The sequence below is a fragment of the Lithobates pipiens genome, unplaced genomic scaffold, assembly GCF_037356315.1.
Source record: "Lithobates pipiens isolate NorthernLeopardFrog02 unplaced genomic scaffold, aLitPip1_a1.2 Scaffold_23, whole genome shotgun sequence".
NCBI classification, from domain to species: Eukaryota; Metazoa; Chordata; class Amphibia; order Anura; family Ranidae; genus Lithobates; species Lithobates pipiens.
The window spans coordinates 301835066-301855655 of record NW_027507785.1 but is presented as its reverse complement, the minus strand read 5'-3'; the positions used below and the strand labels follow the sequence as shown (position 1 = coordinate 301855655).

General features: G+C 45.5%; 1 protein-coding gene across 1 annotated transcript in view; it reads left to right on the top strand.

The window, feature by feature from the left end:
• Nucleotides 1-20590, top strand: part of ST6GALNAC5 (ST6 N-acetylgalactosaminide alpha-2,6-sialyltransferase 5) — a 265034-nt gene that overhangs the window by 223021 nt on the left and 21423 nt on the right. Inside the window, exon 4 of the mRNA XM_077450427.1 lies at nucleotides 15816-15923. Within this exon, the coding sequence (XP_077306553.1) occupies nucleotides 15816-15923 (108 nt within the window). The remainder of the gene's footprint in view (nucleotides 1-15815; nucleotides 15924-20590) is intronic.

The window sequence follows — 20590 nt, the reverse complement described above, 5'->3', positions numbered from 1 at the left end:
AAATATTAAACATTTCCTGTTCCATACATTGGATACATCAACAGCCTATACAGCCTTAATGGAACTAGACAGCTAATAAATATTTTTTCATCTGATTTGTAATTTTACTTTATTTTTTGTAATAAGACCTTTAAGTAATCTTGTAGTGACAGCTATATTATTAAACCACTGACAGGTCTATACAGGACTCTCCCACACCTGCCTCAATGTACCTTTAACAATCTTGTAGAGTGGCCAAAAGCCCAGAACCCAGGGCACCCTGCTATGCAAACAACCACTTGACATGATGAAGTGACTTGGTCCTGCTTCCTCCCACACAATGCTATTGAGGTTAATAACCGTTCTTATAGACTAATAGTAAAGCAAGGGAGGGGGTGGGGTGCCCTGCAACATTGATAAAGGTACACTTAAGCATATGTAGGTGCCTATTGTAGTAGGTAGCAGTACAATTATTAAAATTGCAGTTCCCATGGATCATGAAAACTTTGGAATCGAATTGCATCAAAGCTACTAAATGGTCTACATGAATAAAATGTGGTCAGCCTAGTGTTAATGCCATGTACTGCACCTTTTTAAGTCTTCATGAGCTCCAATTCCTGAATTATCTTCTATATTAATCCTGATGCTAAAGTTTACACTTCCTGATGAAGCCGACTGGCTCACCACTCCCTCCTGAACTTCCCCTTTTGGGTGGAGCACCGCTTTAAGGGGGGACATGATCACCATGTATTGCATAAATACATAATTGGTCCGTATAGTGATAAACTAAATATTAATTACTACAAAACAGATCAGATATTCAAATGGCAAAGCAAATTGTGAGAAATGGATCCTACATCCACATACTCCACTCCAGAAAAGAAGCGAGAATTGCGGAAAAAGAAGGGAGGAATTAGTACAGGAAACCCCAGTTTAAGAATGAAGAACCAAGACAACAACGTTCACCCAGGGGAAATGGTGGCTACTAAGGGAATATGTCACATATGGAAATTACATCCAAATATCCATGGATACTCAGAGGAAATTAATGCCACAAGAGACCACAATCGTATTGGAAATGAGTCTGGATATAGAGGAAGATGAGCACAACAACACTAAGGCCGCGTACACATGGGCGGACTGTCTGTCCAACTTAGTCCGCTGAAACACATTTCTGGCGGACTAAGTCTTTCGGAATTTCCGTAATATTGTCCGTCCAACTTTGGTTTCAGCGGACAGTCCGCTCGTGAGTAGGCAAGTTGGACGGACTAAGTATGGCGCATGCTCAGAAAGGATTTACACGGCCGAAGGTTGCATTGCAGTGTATTGGACGTCGTATTTCTAGTCCCGTCGTACGCGCTGTACACGTCATCGCGCAAGCTTTCAACGGACTGTCTGTTCATCGTGTGTGGTCAAGTCCGTTCATTCAAAAGTAGGACGGACTGTCTGTCGGATTGTCTGACGGACTTAGTTGGCCAGACAGTCCGCCCGTGTGTACGCGGCTCAACAATAGACCAGAAATTAATATGATAGAAGTCCAGTACCAACCCAAACTCGATCTGCACATTTGAGGGATGACTACAGGGAAGAAGGAAACCCCAGATATTATGGGAATGCAAACCATGAATATAATGGACCAAATAGACCTTTTAAAGGAAGAGTGAGAGAGAACTACTTCCCCAAAAGGATGGACAGAGAAAGCTGGACCAGAAAAAGCGTAGGTGCTGAGCCAGGTCCAGGAAGCAAAAGAAAAAGAGAACATTAGTGGGACTACAATAACTAAAGATGAACGTCACAACATTTTGGACAACGTTTTAAAATATGCCCAAAGAAAAATTTGTGTAAATCTGAAGCTTTCAGAGGAGTAAAAAAATATATAATGCTGCGTACACACAATCGTGATTCTCGTCGGAAAAAGCTCTCATGGTTTTCCCGATGGAATTCCGACGGAATTCGGCTCAAGCTGTCATGCCTACACATGGTCACACCAAATTCCGATCGTTTATAACGCGGTGACGTACAACATGTACGATGGGACTAGAAAAAGGAAATTCAATAGCCAGTAGCCAATAGCTCCTGTCTCGTAGTTGAATCTGAGCATGCATGATTTTTGGCGTGTCGGAATTGCATACACATGATTGGAATTTCCGATAGAAAGTTTTTCCGTCGGGAAAATTGAGAACATGCTATCAATTTTTGGCTGGCGGAAATTTGGACAGCTAAATTCCGATGGAGCATACACACGGTCGCATTTTCCGATGAAAAGCTCTCATCTGTCTTTTTCTGGCCGGAATTCCGATCTTGTGTATGCGGCATTAGAAAACTAAACATAAATATATGTTCATGAACCCCCTGGAAAACCACACAGGGATTGTACCAGCTGATCTGGAAATAGAATACAGCTCGAGAAACAAATCACTGTTTAATCCACCAATAGCTGATAATAAACATACAGAGGTGTTCAAGAAACTGGTTCTTCAGGATTTAGAAGTCAAGAAAGTTGTTGACCCTGATACTATAAGAAGGGGTATTAAGAGTTTGGAATAGAGAAAAGACATAGTAGTGCGGCTGGCAGACAAAGAAGGAGGCATTGGTATACAGTCAAAAGAGGCCTATCAAATGAGATGTGGAGATTACTGGATGACATTGAAACTTATCAGAATTTAGCAGGGAACTCAACCCTACAAAAAGGAACTTGAAAAAGTGGTTGAGTTGGGATCCAGAAAGAAAATCCTTGATAAAAAAGAAGCTAGGTATCTAGTTTCCGACGTGTGCAGGATTCCATTTATATATACAGTATCAAAAATACATAAATATAACATAAATCCTCCGAGAAAGACCATTGTAAATGGCATTAATTCAATCACAGCCAGAATGGGACAATGCATCAATGGTTTTCTCCAGCCAATCGTACAGAAAATGAAGGCACATTGACGTGATACGAAACATGTACTACAACTTATGAAAAATATACAGGTGGAAGAAGGCCCATTGTTGTTAGCTACGGCGGACGAAGCATCCCTCTCCAAGGAGCATTAGAAGGCACAAAATGGGTGTCGAGAAAATTTAGCAAACTATGATGCAAGCAGAGGAAGTACTTGATAAAATGCCTTGATTTCTGCTTGAATAATAACTATTTTTGGTATAATTGGGGATTTTACAAGCAAAAGATAAGCATGGCCATGGGCACCAAATTTGCACCAAGTGTGACCAACATTTTTATGTCTCCGTGGGAAGAGAAGGCTATTTTTCAATAGTAACTGGTCTGTTATAAAATATTTAATGACGTAATCCTCACATGGAGAGGAGACAACAATTCCTTCTGACTTTGAACAGTAATGATATTTTGTGTATATATGTCCTTCGCGCTACTAGTAAAATGTGCCTAGCAACAAAAATCTGTGATAATACTGTATAAAACCAGCAGCAAAACCTAAAAGTGTTCACAATACACAAACTTAACAAATATAGATAAAAGGTGATCTTGCGCGGTATTATTAAATCACTAAAAACACTGAGTGAAAATTCCCCATAGGGGGTTGATAAAGTGCAAAATATACCGAAGAGTAGAATATAATAGCTCCACTGGAAATTGAATAAAGTGCAAAATAAGGTGCAAACGATAAATGTATACATCAATATATGAGTGTCACAATAATGCTCAGTGACCGACACAAAATGTGCAAAAAATATATATGAAAGAGATTTTAAAACACAGCAAATGAATAATGTCATTCAAGGAGAATAAAAGTAAAAAAACTGGATAAGATGAATAAAATAGCAAAAGAAATAGCAAAAAAAAGTCCACAAAGAACTCCACAGGTTGCCTCCAGTAAAAGTAGTCTCACAGAACTCTCACCTCATATATATGAAGAAATTCGCATAAATGAATAAATGGGTCTTTCTACAGCATCCTTTTGGAACCTTTTCCTGCTCACATAAGATGATATGGGGTCATTGACTACTTTTCATCCTCCACAGAGCCACCTGTGGAACTTAAGGGGTGAATCCTCCGCATAAAAAGGCTGTTTGATCCTGTCTTCCCTGATCCTCCCCTTCTTTTACTGTCCCCAATCCATCTGCTAGAGTGGGATCTGGTCAACCCGAGCTGTAACGGCTCCTCACAGTGCCCGTGTAATACACTGGATGGAGCCGCATGCGTAGTACATGCCCGGCAGTGAAGCCACGGCCGGGCGCTCACAGTAAGAACGCCAGTAAGAAGTCCGGCAAATGCTTTACATTTTTTTACCTGTTTAGAGTTACAGAGGAGGTCTAGCACTAGAGTCATTACTCTCGCTCTAAGAATCGTGGCGATACCTCACATGTGTGGTTTGAACACATTTACATATGTGGGTGTGACTTATGTATGAGCTTGCTTCTGCGCGTGAGTACGGAGTAATGAGTGAGTAATGGGGGCGCTTTAAATTATTAATTTTTCTTATTTATTTTACTTTTATTTTTTATTTTTACACTATCCCTTTATTTATTTTGTTGATCATCCCTTGTAAGAGAAATAAGCATGACAGGTTCTCTTTATTGAGAGCTCTGAGGTTAAAAAGGCCCCACATTCCTCATTTACCTTTAAAAGCAAAAGAAAAAAAAATAATAATAAAAAAATAATAATAATCATTTGTTTATGCGTGAGAACGGAGAGTGACATCAGAGGTTGCTCCGGTCCTCCAAAGGCATAGAGCTCAGTGGGGGACACCTTGCCCTCACTTCCTGCCCATCCTGAAGGACACAGCGATTACAGAGCGCCCCCCGATGTGTGCCACGGGGGTGTGCGGGGGAATGGTTCTTGGAGGATGTCAATAGATGCCCTCCCAGAACTGAACGACCGCGCAGTAGTCGCCATTTGGATATAGTGCTTCAGAAAGAGGTTAAAGGTAAAGAAATGAATATCCTTTGTGACTATTAAGGAATATATTTAAATGAAGGTTTTTCCGCCCAGAGTTCAGCTTTTATGTAGAAGTCCATTTAAATACTAACTAGAAGTAAAACAACTCCCATCCCAATTCTAAGCCTATTCTAACTTCCCTGTAAAGGAAGGAAATCTATACTTACCTATTCTGAGGGCGCTTTGGGCCGGTCACATGATCACTCCAGCGGTCGGCTTCAGTGAAGAGGAGAGATCTCCAACAACAGCTGCAATGTCAATGTCATGTCACTCATAGGCTTACTGTGGGGCAGCCGTTGTCAGCTGTCCCTCCTCTACACTGTAGGCAGCGCTGGAAGCCGACTATGTGACCAGACCGGCAGCATCCTTTGATTAGGTAAGTATACACATCATTCCTTTACACAGTAGTTAGAATAGGCTTGGAATGGGGGTGGGAGCAGGTTTAAGTATAGTTAGTGTTTGACTGACCTTCCACTTGAAGCCTTAAAGGGGTTGTAAAGTCTACAGGTTTTTTGATCTTATTGCATTCAATGCATTAAGGTCCAAAACCTTCTGTGCTACAGCTGCCCCCAGAGCCCCTTTTTCCTCAGCCCATCTGTTCCAGTGACTCCAGCCGCTGTCTCCGTCCTCATTGGATAGCTGCTGTCAATCAAATCCAGTGACACGGAAGCGATTTCTGCTATCTGTGTCAATGGAGCACAGCAGCGGGACTCGTGAGCGCACCCACACGGGTGTCCCCATGGAAAGCAGCTTTCCGAGGGGGAACCCAATAAAGTGGAAGAGCCAGGAGCACTGAAGGGGAACCCCAGAGGAAGAGGATCGGGGCTGCTCTGTGCAAAACCCTTGCACAAAGCAGATAAGTATAACATGTTTGTTATTAAATTAAAAAAAAAACTTTAATAAAGGGAGAGTTTTATAGCCTTCAAAACACAGTGGGAGAGATTTACTAAAACTGGAGAGTGCAAAATCTTCTGCAACTTTGGATAGAAACCAATCAGCTTCCAGGTTTTGATGTTGAAGTTGGGAGCTGATTGGCTACCATGCACAGCTGCAACAGATTCTGTGTGCAATGGTTTTAGTAAATCTACCCCAATGGGTTAAAGAAATAAATACTCTTGGACTCCTAATCATTTGATGTGGTGCTCTTGATCTCCCTGCACATTCTAGCGTTCACATGGTAATTTTTCTTCTTCACTGATGTGCGCTAATGAGGCTGCACTGATGGGCACTAATGAGGAGACACTGATTGGTACTAATGAGGAGGCATGAATGGGCACTGGTGAGGAGTCACAGATGGGAACTGATGAGGAGGCACAGATGAGAACTGATGAGGAGACACAGATGGGAACTGATGAGGAGGCACAGATGGGAACTGATGAGGAGGCACAGATGAGCACTGGTGAGGAGGCACAGATGGGAACTCATGAGGAGGCACGAATGGGCACTGGTGAGTAGTGATGGACGAACTTCCGACGGGACGTTTCGCGAACGCGAAACGCGAACGGACACAAACGTTCGCGAAAACGACCGTTCGCCGCGGGCTCCATTGACTTCAATGGGAGGCGAATTTCGCAAACCTTTAGGTCGAATTTGCGGCCACGGGGTAATTATTAGGGGGTAGCACGTAGTCCCACCACCTGGACAATAGCATAATACATGTATGAGGTGAATTTGGGATCGATAACTACAAGCATTTTTTTTTTATTTGGGAAATTGTTCTGACAATTCAGGACTATGGAGCTAATGAAGGCAATGGAGGAGAGGGAAGGTCAGGGACCAGGGTAGGCAAACAAGAGGGTGCAGGAGATACAGAGCACTGACAGCAGCACCGTAATACAGAGCACTGACATCAGCACCGTGACATACAGCGCTGACAGCAGCTCCGTGACATACAGCGCTGACAGCAGCTCCGTGACATACAGCGCTGACAGCAGCTCCGTGACATACAGCGCTGACAGCAGCTCCGTGACATACAGCGCTGACAGCAGCTCCGTGACATACAGCGCTGACAGCAGCACCGTGACATACAGCGCTGACAGCAGCTCCGTGACATACAGCGCTGACAGCAGCTCCGTGACATACAGCGCTGACAGCAGCTCCGTGACATACAGCACTGACAGCAGCTCCGTGACATACAGCGCTGACAGCAGCTCCGTGACATACAGCGCTGACAGCAGCACCGTGACATACAGCGCTGACAGCAGCTCCGTGACATACAGCGCTGACAGCAGCTCCGTGACATACAGCGCTGACAGCAGCTCCGTGACATACAGCACTGACAGCAGCTCCGTGACATACAGCGCTGACAGCAGCTCCGTGACATACAGCGCTGACAGCAGCACCGTGACATACAGCGCTGACAGCAGCTCCGTGACATACAGCGCTGACAGCAGCTCCGTGACATACAGCGCTGACAGCAGCTCCGTGACATACAGCGCTGACAGCAGCTCCGTGACATACAGCGCTGACAGCAGCTCCGTGACATACAGCGCTGACAGCAGCTCCGTGACATACAGCGCTGACAGCAGCTCCGTGACATACAGCGCTGACAGCAGCTCCGTGACATACAGCGCTGACAGCAGCACCGTAAGCAGCCCCAGGAGGAAGTCAGCACAGCACAGGGATGGTGTGATCCCCTCATAATAAGAACCCCCAGGAGGAAGTCAGCACAGCACAGGGATGGTGGGAGCCCCTCATAATAAGAACCCCCAGGAGGAAGTCAGCACAGCACAGGGATGGTGGGAGCCCCTCATAATAAGAACACCCAGGAGGAAGTCGGCACAGCACAGGGATGGTGGGAACCCCTCATAATAAGCAGCCCCAGTAGAAATATGACACCGCTCAACCTCTTCAAAGAGGAGGGTAGGGGCATATAGTACGGTGTGCTTTTTTGGGTCAGGGAAGTGAGCCAAATGAATTAAGAAGGTCTGTGTGCTTGATTCCAAAAATTGTTTATAGACATATACATGGTCTACTGATCACATGTGTTGAATTCCTCCGAGATCCATGCCTCATTCATTTTTAGAAATGTGAGGTAGTTAACACTGTCGTGAGCTAGGCGAGTACGCTTATCGGTCACAATCCCCCCTGCTGCGCTGAACGTCCTTTCGGACAGGACACTGGATGAGGGGCAAGCCAACAGTTCGATTGCAAATTGGGCAAGCTCTGGCCAGAGGTCAAGCCTGCCCACCCAGTAGTCTAGGGGTTCATCACTCCTCAGAGCGTCCACATCGGCCGTTAACCCAATGTAGTCGGACACCTGACGGTCTAGGCGTTCCCTGATGCTGGATCCGGATGACACCTGTCGATGGGTCGGCTGAAAGAATGACCTCATATCCGAAGTCACCAACACATCTTCAAACCGGCCTCTTCTTGCAGGCGCTGTTGGATTGGTACCCGCAAATCCTTCTCTGGGAGTGGGAATTGCTCCTCTGCCAGCGCACGCAAAAGCAGAATGCAGCATTTCTCGAAGCAAGGCCTGGAAGTGCTGCATTCTGACAGCCCTCTGCGACGGCGGTAACATTTCCGCCATTTTGTGTTTGTACCGGGGATCTAAGTACGTTGCCACCCAGTACTGGTCCTTGACCCTCATGCTTTTTATACGGGGGTCCCTATTAAAACACTGGAGCATGAAGGCCCCCATTTGCACTCAAGCGGAAGGTATGTGGTGGTGGTGGTGTTGTTGGTGGTAGTGTCTTTGGGGGTGCACATAGCAGAGAGTGAAGAAGAGGGTGCAGATCGAGAGGATGAGGAGGGTGCAGAAGAATAAGGCTGAGTGAGCCACTCAACCAAGTCTGGTGCGTCCTTTAAAGTAATTGAACGCACCTTCTGCAACTTCCCACTTTGGCTCAAGGCTGTTGCTCCTGCCCTACCCCTACCACCCCTGCGGAAGGGCCTGCCTCTTCCTCTGCCTGTCATTTTTTAAATCACCCTGTGACAAAACTCTTAGTCCCTATACCGCTGAAGGACTGCTGCAGTATAGGGCAGCGGTCAGCAGTAGTGCACGGCAACCCTATGTATTGTGGACCGATAGCGGTCCTTACAGAACAGCAGACTGTAACGCACTCAGGCCTATGTACCGTAGCACCCTATACCAAGTTACCAGTCCTTATAAGAACTTTTGTGGACCAAGCAGGTTGTGTGTTAGTGATTAGCAGACTGTACGTCAGTCCCTATACCAATGAAGGACTGCTGCAGTATAGGGCAGCGGTCAGCAGTAGTGCACGGCAACCCTATGTATTGTGGACCGATAGCGGTCCTTACAGAACAGCAGACTGTAACGCACTCAGGCCTATGTACCGTAGCACCCTATACCAAGTTACCAGTCCTTATAAGAACTTTTGTGGACCAAGCAGGTTGTGTGTTAGTGATTAGCAGACTGTACGTCAGTCCCTATACCAATGAAGGACTGCTGCAGTATAGGGCAGCGGTCAGCAGTAGTGCACGGCAACCCTATGTATTGTGGACCGATAGCGGTCCTTACAGAACAGCAGACTGTACTGCACTCAGGCCTATGTACCGTAGCACCCTATACCAAGTTACCAGTCCTTATAAGAACTTTTGTGGACCAAGCAGGTTGTGTATTAGTGTTTAGCAGACTGTGCGTCAGTCCCTATACCGCTGAAGGACTGCTGCAGTATAGGGCAGCGGTCAGCAGTAGTGCACGGCAACCCTATGTATTGTGGACCGATAGCGGTCCTTACAGAACAGCAGACTGTACTGCACTCAGGCCTATGTACCGTAGCACCCTATACCAAGTTACCAGTCCTTATAAGAACTTTTGTGGACCAAGCAGGTTGTGTGTTAGTGATTAGCAGACTGTACGTCAGTCCCTATACCAATGAAGGACTGCTGCAGTATAGGGCAGCGGTCAGCAGTAGTGCACGGCAACCCTATGTATTGTGGACCGATAGCGGTCCTTACAGAACAGCAGACTGTAACGCACTCAGGCCTATGTACCGTAGCACCCTATACCAAGTTACCAGTCCTTATAAGAACTTTTGTGGACCAAGCAGGTTGTGTATTAGTGTTTAGCAGACTGTGCGTCAGTCCCTATACCGCTGAAGGACTGCTGCAGTATAGGGCAGCGGTCAGCAGTAGTGCACGGCAACCCTATCTATTGTGGACCGATAGCGGTCCTTACAGAACAGCAGACTGTACCGCACCCAAGCCTATGTACCGTAGCACCCTAGACAGACCAAGTTACCAGTCCTGATAAAGAGCTTTGTGGAACAAGTGAGTTGTGAATGATTAGCAGACTGCAGCAGAAGGGCAGCAGTCAAGTATAATATTCTTTCTATATTTGGAAGAAAGAATATTATACGTGTACAAGCCTATTACCGTACCACTGATACCAGTCCTGAAAAGAACCTTTGTGGAACTAATAGTAACAGCAAGTCTTTAAAATTATCCTCACTGCCTGACACACTGCTTCCTGCCTGTCCCTATACAAATTGGCAAAAAAGAGTAGGCTGGAACGATTAGCTGGAACAGCTCTTTTGTGGACCTGATAGTAACAGCTAATGATGATGATGATGATGATGATGAAGAAAGACTAATCTGGCTGAGCTGTCCCTAAAATAGCAGCATACAGCGCTCTGTCCCTTTATCTAAACTGACAAAAGAAACTCAGGCTGCTGACCTAACACCTATACCAGTCCTGAAAAGAACTTTTGTGTACCAAATAGCTAGCGTTTTCTCTGTCCCTACTCCACACAGGATCCTTTCCCTACAGTGACAGAAGAAAGAATGTAAAATGGCCACCGGATCGGGTGTATTTATAGGTTAGGGGGAATGTCCAAGTGTCCATGAGCTGTCATGTCTCAATTGGTTGTCCTGTAACACATGATAAACGTGTCACGAAAGGTTAAAGTTCTTGTATACATTAAACACGTAAGTCCGCCGGGGCGAACGACGGAAAAAGGCGTTCGAACCCGCGGACGGCGAAAGTCGGAAATTCGCCGCGAAACGACCGCCGGGCGAACCGTTCGGCCATCACTACTGGTGAGGAGGCACAGCTGGGAACTCATAAGGAGCCATGGATGGGCACTGGTGAGGAGTCACAGATGGGAACTGATGAGGAGGCACAGATGAGAACTGATGAGGAGGCACAGATGAGCACTGGTGAGGAGGCACAAATGGTCACTGGTGAGGAGGCACAGATGGTCACTGGTGAGGAGGCACAGATGGGAACTGATGAGGAGGCACAGATGAGCACTGGTGAGGAGGCACAAATGGTCACTGGTGAGGAGGCACAGATGGTCACTGGTGAGGAGGCACAGATGGGAACTGATGAGGAGGCACAGATGAGCACTGGTGAGGAGGCACAAATGGTCACTGGTGAGGAGGCACAGATGGTCACTGGTGAGGAGGCACAGATGGGAACTGATGAGGAGGCACAGATGGGCACCAATGAGGAGGCACAGATGGAAACTGATGAGGCAGCATAGATGGGCACTAGTGAGGAGGCACAGATGGGAACTGATGAGGTAGCATGGATGGGCACTGGTGAGGAGGCACTGATGAGGAGGCACAGATGGACACCGATGAGGAGGCACAGATGGGCACCGATGAGGAGGCACAGATGGGAACTGATGAGGAGGCACAGATGGGCACTGATGAGGAGGCACAGGTGGGAAATCATGAGGAGGCACGGATGGGCACTGGTGAGGAGGCACAGCTGGGAACTCATGAGGAGGCATGGATGGGCACTGGTGAGGAGTCACAGATGGGAACTGATGAGGAGGCACAGATGAGAACTGATGAGGAGACACAGATGGGCACTGATGAGGAGGCACGGATGGGCAATGGTGAGGAGGCACAGATGGGAACTGATGATGAGGCACAGATGGGAACTGATGATGAGGCACTGATGAGGAGGCACAGATGGGAACTGATGAGGAGGCACAGATGAGCACTGGTGAGGAGGCACAGATGGTCACTGGTGAGGAGGCACAGATGGGAACTGATGAGGAGGCACTGATGAGGAGGCACAGATGGGCACCGATGAGGAGGCACAGATGGAAACTGATGAGGCAGCATAGATGGGCACTAGTGAGGAGGCACAGATGGGAACTGATGAGGCAGCATGGATGGGCACTGGTGAGGAGGCACTGGTGAGGAGGCACTGATGAGGAGGCACAGATGGACACTGATGAGGAGGCACAGATGGGAACTGATGAGGAGGCACGGATGGGCACTGGTGAAGAGGCACAGTTGGGAACTGATGAGGAGGCACTGATTGGCACTGATGAGGAGGCACGGATGGGCACTGGTGAGGAGGCATGAATAGGCAGCACCAATTGGCACTGATGGGACTGTACTGATGATCAGTACTCTGATTATCAGTGTACACAGTGTGCTGACAGGCTTGCTGGTTAACGGCTCTCCTTCCCTCTCACAGACACAGCATGGGAGGAAAGGACTGTCGATAACTGACAAGTCTCTTTACATTGTGATCAGCTGTAATTGGACACAGCTGATCACATGGTAAAGGGCCACTGTGATTGGCTCTTTACTGCGATCTGTGATCCCCTGTGCCTGAAGGACACAGCAATCACAGAGCATACTTGATGTGCACCGCAGGAGGCCTGCTGGGTTCTGAGAGGATGCCCTCCCAGAACTAGTCGACCACGTTGTAGCCATCTTTTGGCTATAGCGTGGTCAGGAACCAGTTAAGGCCCCTTCATGTTGGAGAGCTGCTTACCCAGAGTCATTGTGCTTCACAGTATGAACTTATCTTTACACTAAAGAGCTGAACCAATTTTGGATTCAGCACTATCTACCTCTATTTTTCTATACATAAAGCGACTGAGGTTGTAACACTTCTCTACTCTAGCCTAACATAAAACAATTGGGGCTGGATTTAGGCACCAATAGGCCGCAGGTAAAATTCACTGACTGGCACTGGCAGCTCTTTGCTTGACTTAATGCCTGTAGTGTCCCTGTAATATTCTCACAGCTCACAGTATTCTCATTTCCCCACCCAGAACAATTCATATACAGAATTTTGTTTTGAGTCTGCTCCAGATCTCTTCCAAGCGCTGTAATTACAGTGTTCAAACATTAGGTAATACATGCTTTTTGAGATGGACTTAGCATTTTTCTGTGAATCCCTGTAATTTGGATGGTGATGGGAAAGGCAGGCCACTATCTAGTGTTTAAGTGTTATTAGGAGAAAAGCATCAGATTGCAGAACCGTTTACCAGCCTCTCTCCGTCCATCCATCCAGCCCAGCTGTGAGACATGGCAGAGCTTATGGCTTTATCCACCGAACTGCACATTATCTGATAGAACAGGGGTTGGTACAGTTGCTAATTTGCTTTCTACCCTGGGGTAAAATATGAATCTGAGTCCCTTACATCACTTCTTTATATCAAAGCACATTTTTTGTTTTGGATATAGTAAGAAAAAGCCGCAACTGTCTCCTCTTAGACAGTTGTTACTGAAATAAGTTTTCCCATTGAAAGCTATACTATATTACCAAAAGTATTGGGGCACATGCCTTTACATGGACTTTAATGGTGAGTGTGGGGTGGAGGAACTTGACTGGCCTGACCTCAACCCAAAAAAACAACTTTGGGATGAATTAGAGCGTAGACTGCGAGCCAGGCCTTCTCTCCAGCATCAGTGCCTGACCTCACAAATGGGCTTCTGGAAGAATGGTCAAACATTCCCATAGACCAACTCCTAAACCTTGTGGACGGCCTTCCTAAAAGAGTTGAAGCTGTTATAGCTGCAAACGGGTGGGCCAACTCAATATTGAACCCTATGGACTAAGACTGGGATGCTATTAAAGTTCATGTGCGTGTAAAGGCAGGCATCCGAATACTTTTGGCAATATAGTATACCTTCTCAGTTCCTCTTCTGATGACAAACTTTACATTTCTGGATTTCCTATTATCAGGACAAATACAGAGGGTGCATCTCCTGAGTGGTGGCACACAGGGCCAGATTTATTATTATTATACAAATTTTATATAGAGCCAACAGTCTGCGCAACGATTTACAACATGAGGGCAGACAGTACAGTTACAATACAAATCAATACAGGAGGAATCAGAGGGCCCTACTTGTAAGCCCTTGTACACACGGTCGGAAATTCTGATGGAAAATGTCCGATCGGACCGTGTTGTCGGATAAATCAACCGTGTGTGGGCTTCATCTGACTTTTTCGGACAAAGTGCCATGCATGCTCAGATCAAATTACAAGACCAAAGCTATTGGCTACTAGCCTGAACGTAGTCCCGTCGTAACGAACAAACGTCATCACTTTCTGAACGATCGGATTTTCCGAAAACTTTGTCCGACCGTATGTATGCAACAACAGTTTCGGACAAAATCCGTCGGAAAAAATCCAATGGATTATGTGGTCAGAATGTCCGACCGTGTGTACAGGGGCTAAGAGTTTACAATCTAGCAGGGAGGGTCAAGTAATACAAAAGGTAATAACTGTGGGGGATTATCTGATGGAGAAAATAAAAGTACAGTTGTTAGGTGTGGGCAGGGTAGGCTTCTCTGAAGAGAAGGGTTTCAGGGATCATCTAAAAGCAAACAGAGTAGGAGATAGTCTGACAGATTGGGGTAGGGAGTTCCAGAGGATGGGAGATACTAGGGAAAAGTCCTGGAGGTGAGCATGCGAGGAAGTGACAAGGGAACTTGAGAGCAGGAGGTCTACGGAGGAATGTAGAGATTGATTTGGTTGTTTTTTTCAGACTAGGTTAGTGATATAGCTGGGGGCCAAGTTGTAGATGGCTTTGTAAGTTGTTGTTAGTATTTTGAATTTAATTCCTTGGGTGATAACTTTGATGGGGTAAAGGGGTTATGGGCTGTCCCTACTTGACTGAAAACAACGAATGGGGACAACTTCCTCCCTATGTACAAAAATCCTTGACTGTTCTCCCTCCTGACCTCCAACAGTCTTTTCCGATCAATAGCAAAAGCCCCTTAAAGACTAGGAACTCCCAATCCCTTCTAGTATATAGCACAATGTGTTGTAAGTTGCATTCAGGAGCCCCAACTCCATAAAAACTGCTCCCAGCTCTACTGTCTGCAGGAAGTACCAGACCACCAGGCTGCTTGTTCGCCAGCCCACCTGGCTGTTCCAAAGATCCCCCAGAGAATGGGATAGGAAGGGTTAAGCACAGCACTGTCCTCATGAGAGGCTTACTACATGTGGCAGTATCTCCACTTGTGAATACCTTGGTGTGCTGATGTACTCACTCTGTCCTCTTTGCTCCCTGCTGCTCCTCCGGCAAGATTCCTTTCAAACCGCAATGCTGTCCCAAGCTAGCTCAAGCCCAGCCTGGAGGCAGAGCTGCTCTCAGACACAGGGATCCCTCCTAGGCCACCGACAAACTCCTCAGCACTTCATCTTCCACCCGACTCCTGTGCTGGCATGGCTCCATCATATTTTAAGGGCTGACCTAGCCACCCTGTCAGAGCATTCTATCTGGGGATTGGCCACATTCCCTCAAGTATGCAGATCAGTCCCTCCAGCCTCCTCCCACTAACTTCTATAAGTTTCTCCAAACTTGCAGATCCAGGGGGAGGTACCAGAGACCTGCCTCTGTGAGTCATTCAGCCCTACCTGCAGTAAATCCTTACCCAATTTCAGACTTACAAACCATGATTCATAACATAAATATGCCTGCACTAACACTATTAGCACACTAGAGGGTGCTACGCTGCTTTTGCTCTCTTATAAATCAGGTACTGGCGACACAGACAGCAATAAAAGCTTTACAGGGTTCTAACGCTTCCATTTAATGTTACTGTACTCATTCTTTTTGAGTAAACGTACCTGTTCCTAAAAAAAAAAAAAGTTAATCTGAAATAAGGATGGTTATCCACAAGACTAGCTGTATCTCTGTAGTTCTTCCCTCTAAGCAGGTTTTGTGTTAACAATCTAAAGTAATGTCTGTCTATCATTGCCTTTCAGGAAGATCTCAAATACTTGGCTCAGTACCGGATGGTTCACCATGTCCATAGCATTAGAACTCTGCAATACAATTAATGTGTACGGGATGGTTCCTCCAGATTTCTGCAGGTAAATATCCAATCTGCATAGTTCTTTTCACAATCTCTTCCCTGTGTGTGTGTGTAGATCAGGGTCATGTTGGTGAGTATAGTAGGTTTAGGTAGGGCTGCTAAACCTAAACCAGTTATGTTAATTAGACATTAAAGGGTTACTCCAAAACAGTTTTTTTTTTTAATAGAGTGAGGAAGGGTTATAATAGTTTTCAGGTTTTTGTTGGAGACAGTTCCTTCACTTCCTATTGAGTCATTGTGGCAGTAATTGAGGAAAGATCTCTCTATTGTATTTGCTAATGTGTATCTAGACCCTCAAAAATAAATTTTAGCTGACTGTGAAGGGAATCGTTAATTACCTGTGAAGTTCCTACGGTGGAAGCAGGAGTTGAAAAAAATAATAAAGATTTCCAATAGCTATGTTTAAGCTCCACAATAATAGTAAAAGTCAACACAAAAAGGGCCTGTAGGCAGTTCGACTGGAAGAGGTGCCTAATGTGGTTGTTCAAAGGATGGGCACAAGTCGTCTGCTTTAGTAAAACATCCAATTGCTTTTTTTCACCAAATAAAATGTGTTTTGTGGCTTTAAGCTGCCACCTTCTTAGGTCAAGGTGATAAAATTGGTGTAAAGCTTGTGGCAGTGATGTCATCTTGGTGGATCACATGTAACTACTATAGCAGACGACTCGTGCCTATCCTTTGAAGAAACCTCATCAGGCACCTCTGCCAATCGAACTACCTACCTTTTTGCGCTGAGTCTTACTACTACTTTGTTCACCCACTTGGGAAACCCCTTAGAGCACTCAGGATGGGAATGCCCAAGGCATAGAGAGCGATTACACTGACCCTGCACGGAAACAGGTTTTTTTCCACCTGTAGGCTAGGAAGGCCGCATGTTCCCCCATAGTTTGGTGACTGCAGCCTGAATAGTTGTAAGTCCATTTTGACCTTTTTCCTTTTATTGTGGAAGCACTGTATTCTTGTTTTGAATTTATCTACTACACTACAAGGGCTTTCCCGCCTCCCTCTTTTCATTTTCGGTGGAAAATGTGAGCTTTACCAGAGACCCCAGGCCAGCTCCTCAGGATCCTTTGGTCCATGATCTACCACACCCCAGAGCTTGTTCAAGCTCCATGCCTCCATGAAGCTTGGAATGTAACCACCATAATGCCTGCTACACTACTGGTAGGATATGCCAACACATCCTCCTACACTACACTGCCAGGGTATCTCCTCCCGGTGGACCGCCAACTTTGACAGCAGTCCATAGAAGGAGGCTCGTCAGATGTGGGAGTGTATAAAAGAGAAACAGAGTATTTTACAGCACTATTGCTCTCTCCCTGCCTCCTTCTTTACACCTATTTCTGGCCTACTTTACTGGATGCCACTATGCATCATAGGACATGAATGCCCGCACAGAAGCTGAATAGTACTGTGCACTCAAGCAGGGTGCTGTGCATCTAAGTGGCAGCCCTGCATGAAAACAAGTGAGATTGTAAAGTTTTTTTCTTGACTCCCCTTGTTAAATTATATTCAGACTACTATTATTTTATTTTTATTTTTTTAAGGGAGACTTTAAAGTGGTTGTAAAGTCACATTTATTGTATTCTTTTACCCTTTCAAAGATGGAATCTATTTGAACTCTAAGGTGGTTAACCACTTGTTTGCCAAAACACGAGAGTGTGATGCCGAGTACACACGGAATCAGTCCGTCAGACAATCCGATTGTGTGTGGGCTAATCTGATCATTTTTCATTTTAAAAATCAGACAGACCTAGAAATAGAACATGTTTCAAATCTGTCCGACGGACTCAATCCTATCGAGAAAACCGCTCATCTGTATGCTGGTCCGACGGACCAAATACGACGCAAGGGAAGCTATTGGCTACTGGCTATTGAACTTCCTTTTTTAGTCCCATTTAAGTCATCACGTTCAAAACGAACAGACTTTCGAACGGACTTAGTCCATTCATGTGTGGCCAAGTCCGTTTGTTCAGAAAGTCCGTCGGAACTCTGCTGCAAGTCCGTCCGGAAGACCGTCGGACCTAGTCTGCCGGAAAGTCCGGTCGTGTGTCTACGCGGCATGATGCTCTCTAGTGAGTTTACATCTAACTGGGGAGTGGAGACACGCTTCTGTTGTCGGATCAAGATATCAACAGTTGGCCTATAGCAGTGATGGTGAACCTTGGCACCCCAGATGTTTTGGAACTACATTTCCCATGATTCTCATGCACTCTGCAGTGTAGTTGAGCATCATGGGAAATGTAGTTCCAAAACATCTGGGGGGCCAAGGTTCGCCGTCACTGGCCTATAGATTCTGCTCTACCAAGTTTTATTTATGGAATTTTTTTATTTTGCACATTATCACTATTTGGTGTGTAACTATAGTTGTTCTACCTCAATGCTACTGTTTACCTCTATTCATTGATATTTGGTAAATGTTGCGATATACTGTGTTTTATGAAAATGGCTGCTTGTTTATATTTAGTTGTATTCATTTTTTTTATTTTATCTGTGGCGCAGTGTATAGATCCCAGTTGAGGGCTTTTTTTTATGAGCTCTTGTGGTTTTAAAGAAGATATTCAGCATTACAATTAAAATTAAAACACATACACTGTATTTAATAGATTCATTAAAACAGAGAGGATAAAAGAATATAATAAATGTGACTTTACAACCTCTTTACAAAACAAGGGGAGGAGCAGCTGCAGCAGATTACTCAATGAAGGCAGGAAGGGAGGGGCGGGGAGGAGATTGGCTTCACACAGACTACAGACATGGCAGGGAGAGAGGGAGGGGGAGTTTAGGAGATGCAGAGATGCAGGATGTCAGAGCCATGTGAACTTACCCCACCATCATGGTTCAGCAGCCATGATAGGCATGCTCATAGTACAGAGGGGAACACAGGAACCACCAGAATCAATCAGGTATTGTACAACATAGAAAGGGACAAATAACACTGCAAAAGCACAATGCTGTATATCATGCCTTACAGGGACAGGAGCATTTTTATTTTTTTTATTTTAGGGTTACAACCACTTTAACTCTGCTTTATTTAAACTAGATGCCCTGACCTGTGTTTTTCTGCATAAGAACAATGCAGAAATATTGCAAGGCACGTAAAAAAAAATATTTTCAATGTATTTACAAATGTTCACACCACAGCACAACAGCAGTGATGTTGCAGACATGCTGCATTTTTCTGCAGCACAACTCACCGCTCCAATTGTTTATGTAGCGCAGCTCAGCATAAACTTTAACCACTTTACGCCATTAGGATGTACCTTTATTTCCTCATGTTCAAGTGGTTATACCATGATCATGGCTGCAGCCGTAGGCATTGCAGGTTTCAAAATTTTCAGCTGATGATGGGTTTTACTTTAGAAATAATCTGAGCGGCTCTACGGTCGCCTAAACCTATCAACCAAAGAGCCAAGACTGTCCTTCAGACTGTAGGGGGGAGGATTGTGGCCAGTGGGGTAGAAAATGTCCATGAATAGACTAAACATGGCGTCAGGGTATGTGGTCAGCAGGAAGAGAAGTAGTACTCCATCCTTGATATTAATTGGAGGAATAGTGCCCCATCATTAGTGTCAGTGGCAAAAATGTCACCCCACTGTTGGTGTCAGTGGGAGGAACTGTGCCTCAAATCATCGGAAGGAAAAGTGGCCCAAGGACTGGATGTGGTCCTTTGCTAGCCTTTGGGGCACAGTTTGGAGACCACTGGTCCAGATAATCTTGTGAAAACAGAGGGAAAATGCCAAAGGAAAGAAAACTGATGCAGCCACCACATCTAATCTTTGGTAAGCTGCAATGTAATACATTTCTGGTTTTGGGTTTGATACCGCTTAAAGCAAACAACACAGGAAATATATCTACACTGATACCCAATTAAAACAACAAACGCATTTGAAAGTTTACACTGCCTTTAAGACTCCATGGGCTCAATGTATTCACTCTGCGGGTCCATTTTTCCAAGCCCTATGACACCTAACCTGAGCTCCCCCTGCTCTACTAGATTAAAGCTGAACTGCAGTTTTTGATATTCTTTCCATAGTTTGTTTGGGCAAAGCTGGTCCAAATGTCCCTCACTAACATGTGAGGCCGCTGGATATGCTGCATAAACTGTATGTAGCTGAGCATACAGCACTGTGTTACGGGTTTGAGTCGAGACCTTCCTGTCTGATACCTGGAACACATTAGAGTCTATCCGATCGGCGCTCAGCCATTTACAGAAAGTAACATATTCTAGCCAGGGCCGTCTTTAATATTGATTGGACCCTAGGCAAAACTTGTCTTGGCCCCCCCTATGCAGTTTTGCTCTGCACCTTCTCTGAGACATACAATAAATAGCAGCTAGACTTAAAATCACTTTACTGAATCAGATCAGGTGGCTATTGCAATTGTTTGCCAGAGGTTACAGTGTATCATTACCGCTCACTGACTGGTTGCTAGAGGTTACAGCACACATGATGGCTCACTGATTAGTTGCTAGAGGTTACAGCACATGATTTTTGCTTGTTGACTGGTTGCTAGAGATTGGATATGATCTCAGGAGGCATGATATACATATCAATGCCGCCAGCCACCACTTTTTACATATGAATACCGGTAATTTACATGTAATCACAGGCTCTGCAGGTGAGTCATCTGTACACAACAATAGGGCAGAGCTGGGCAGCATTA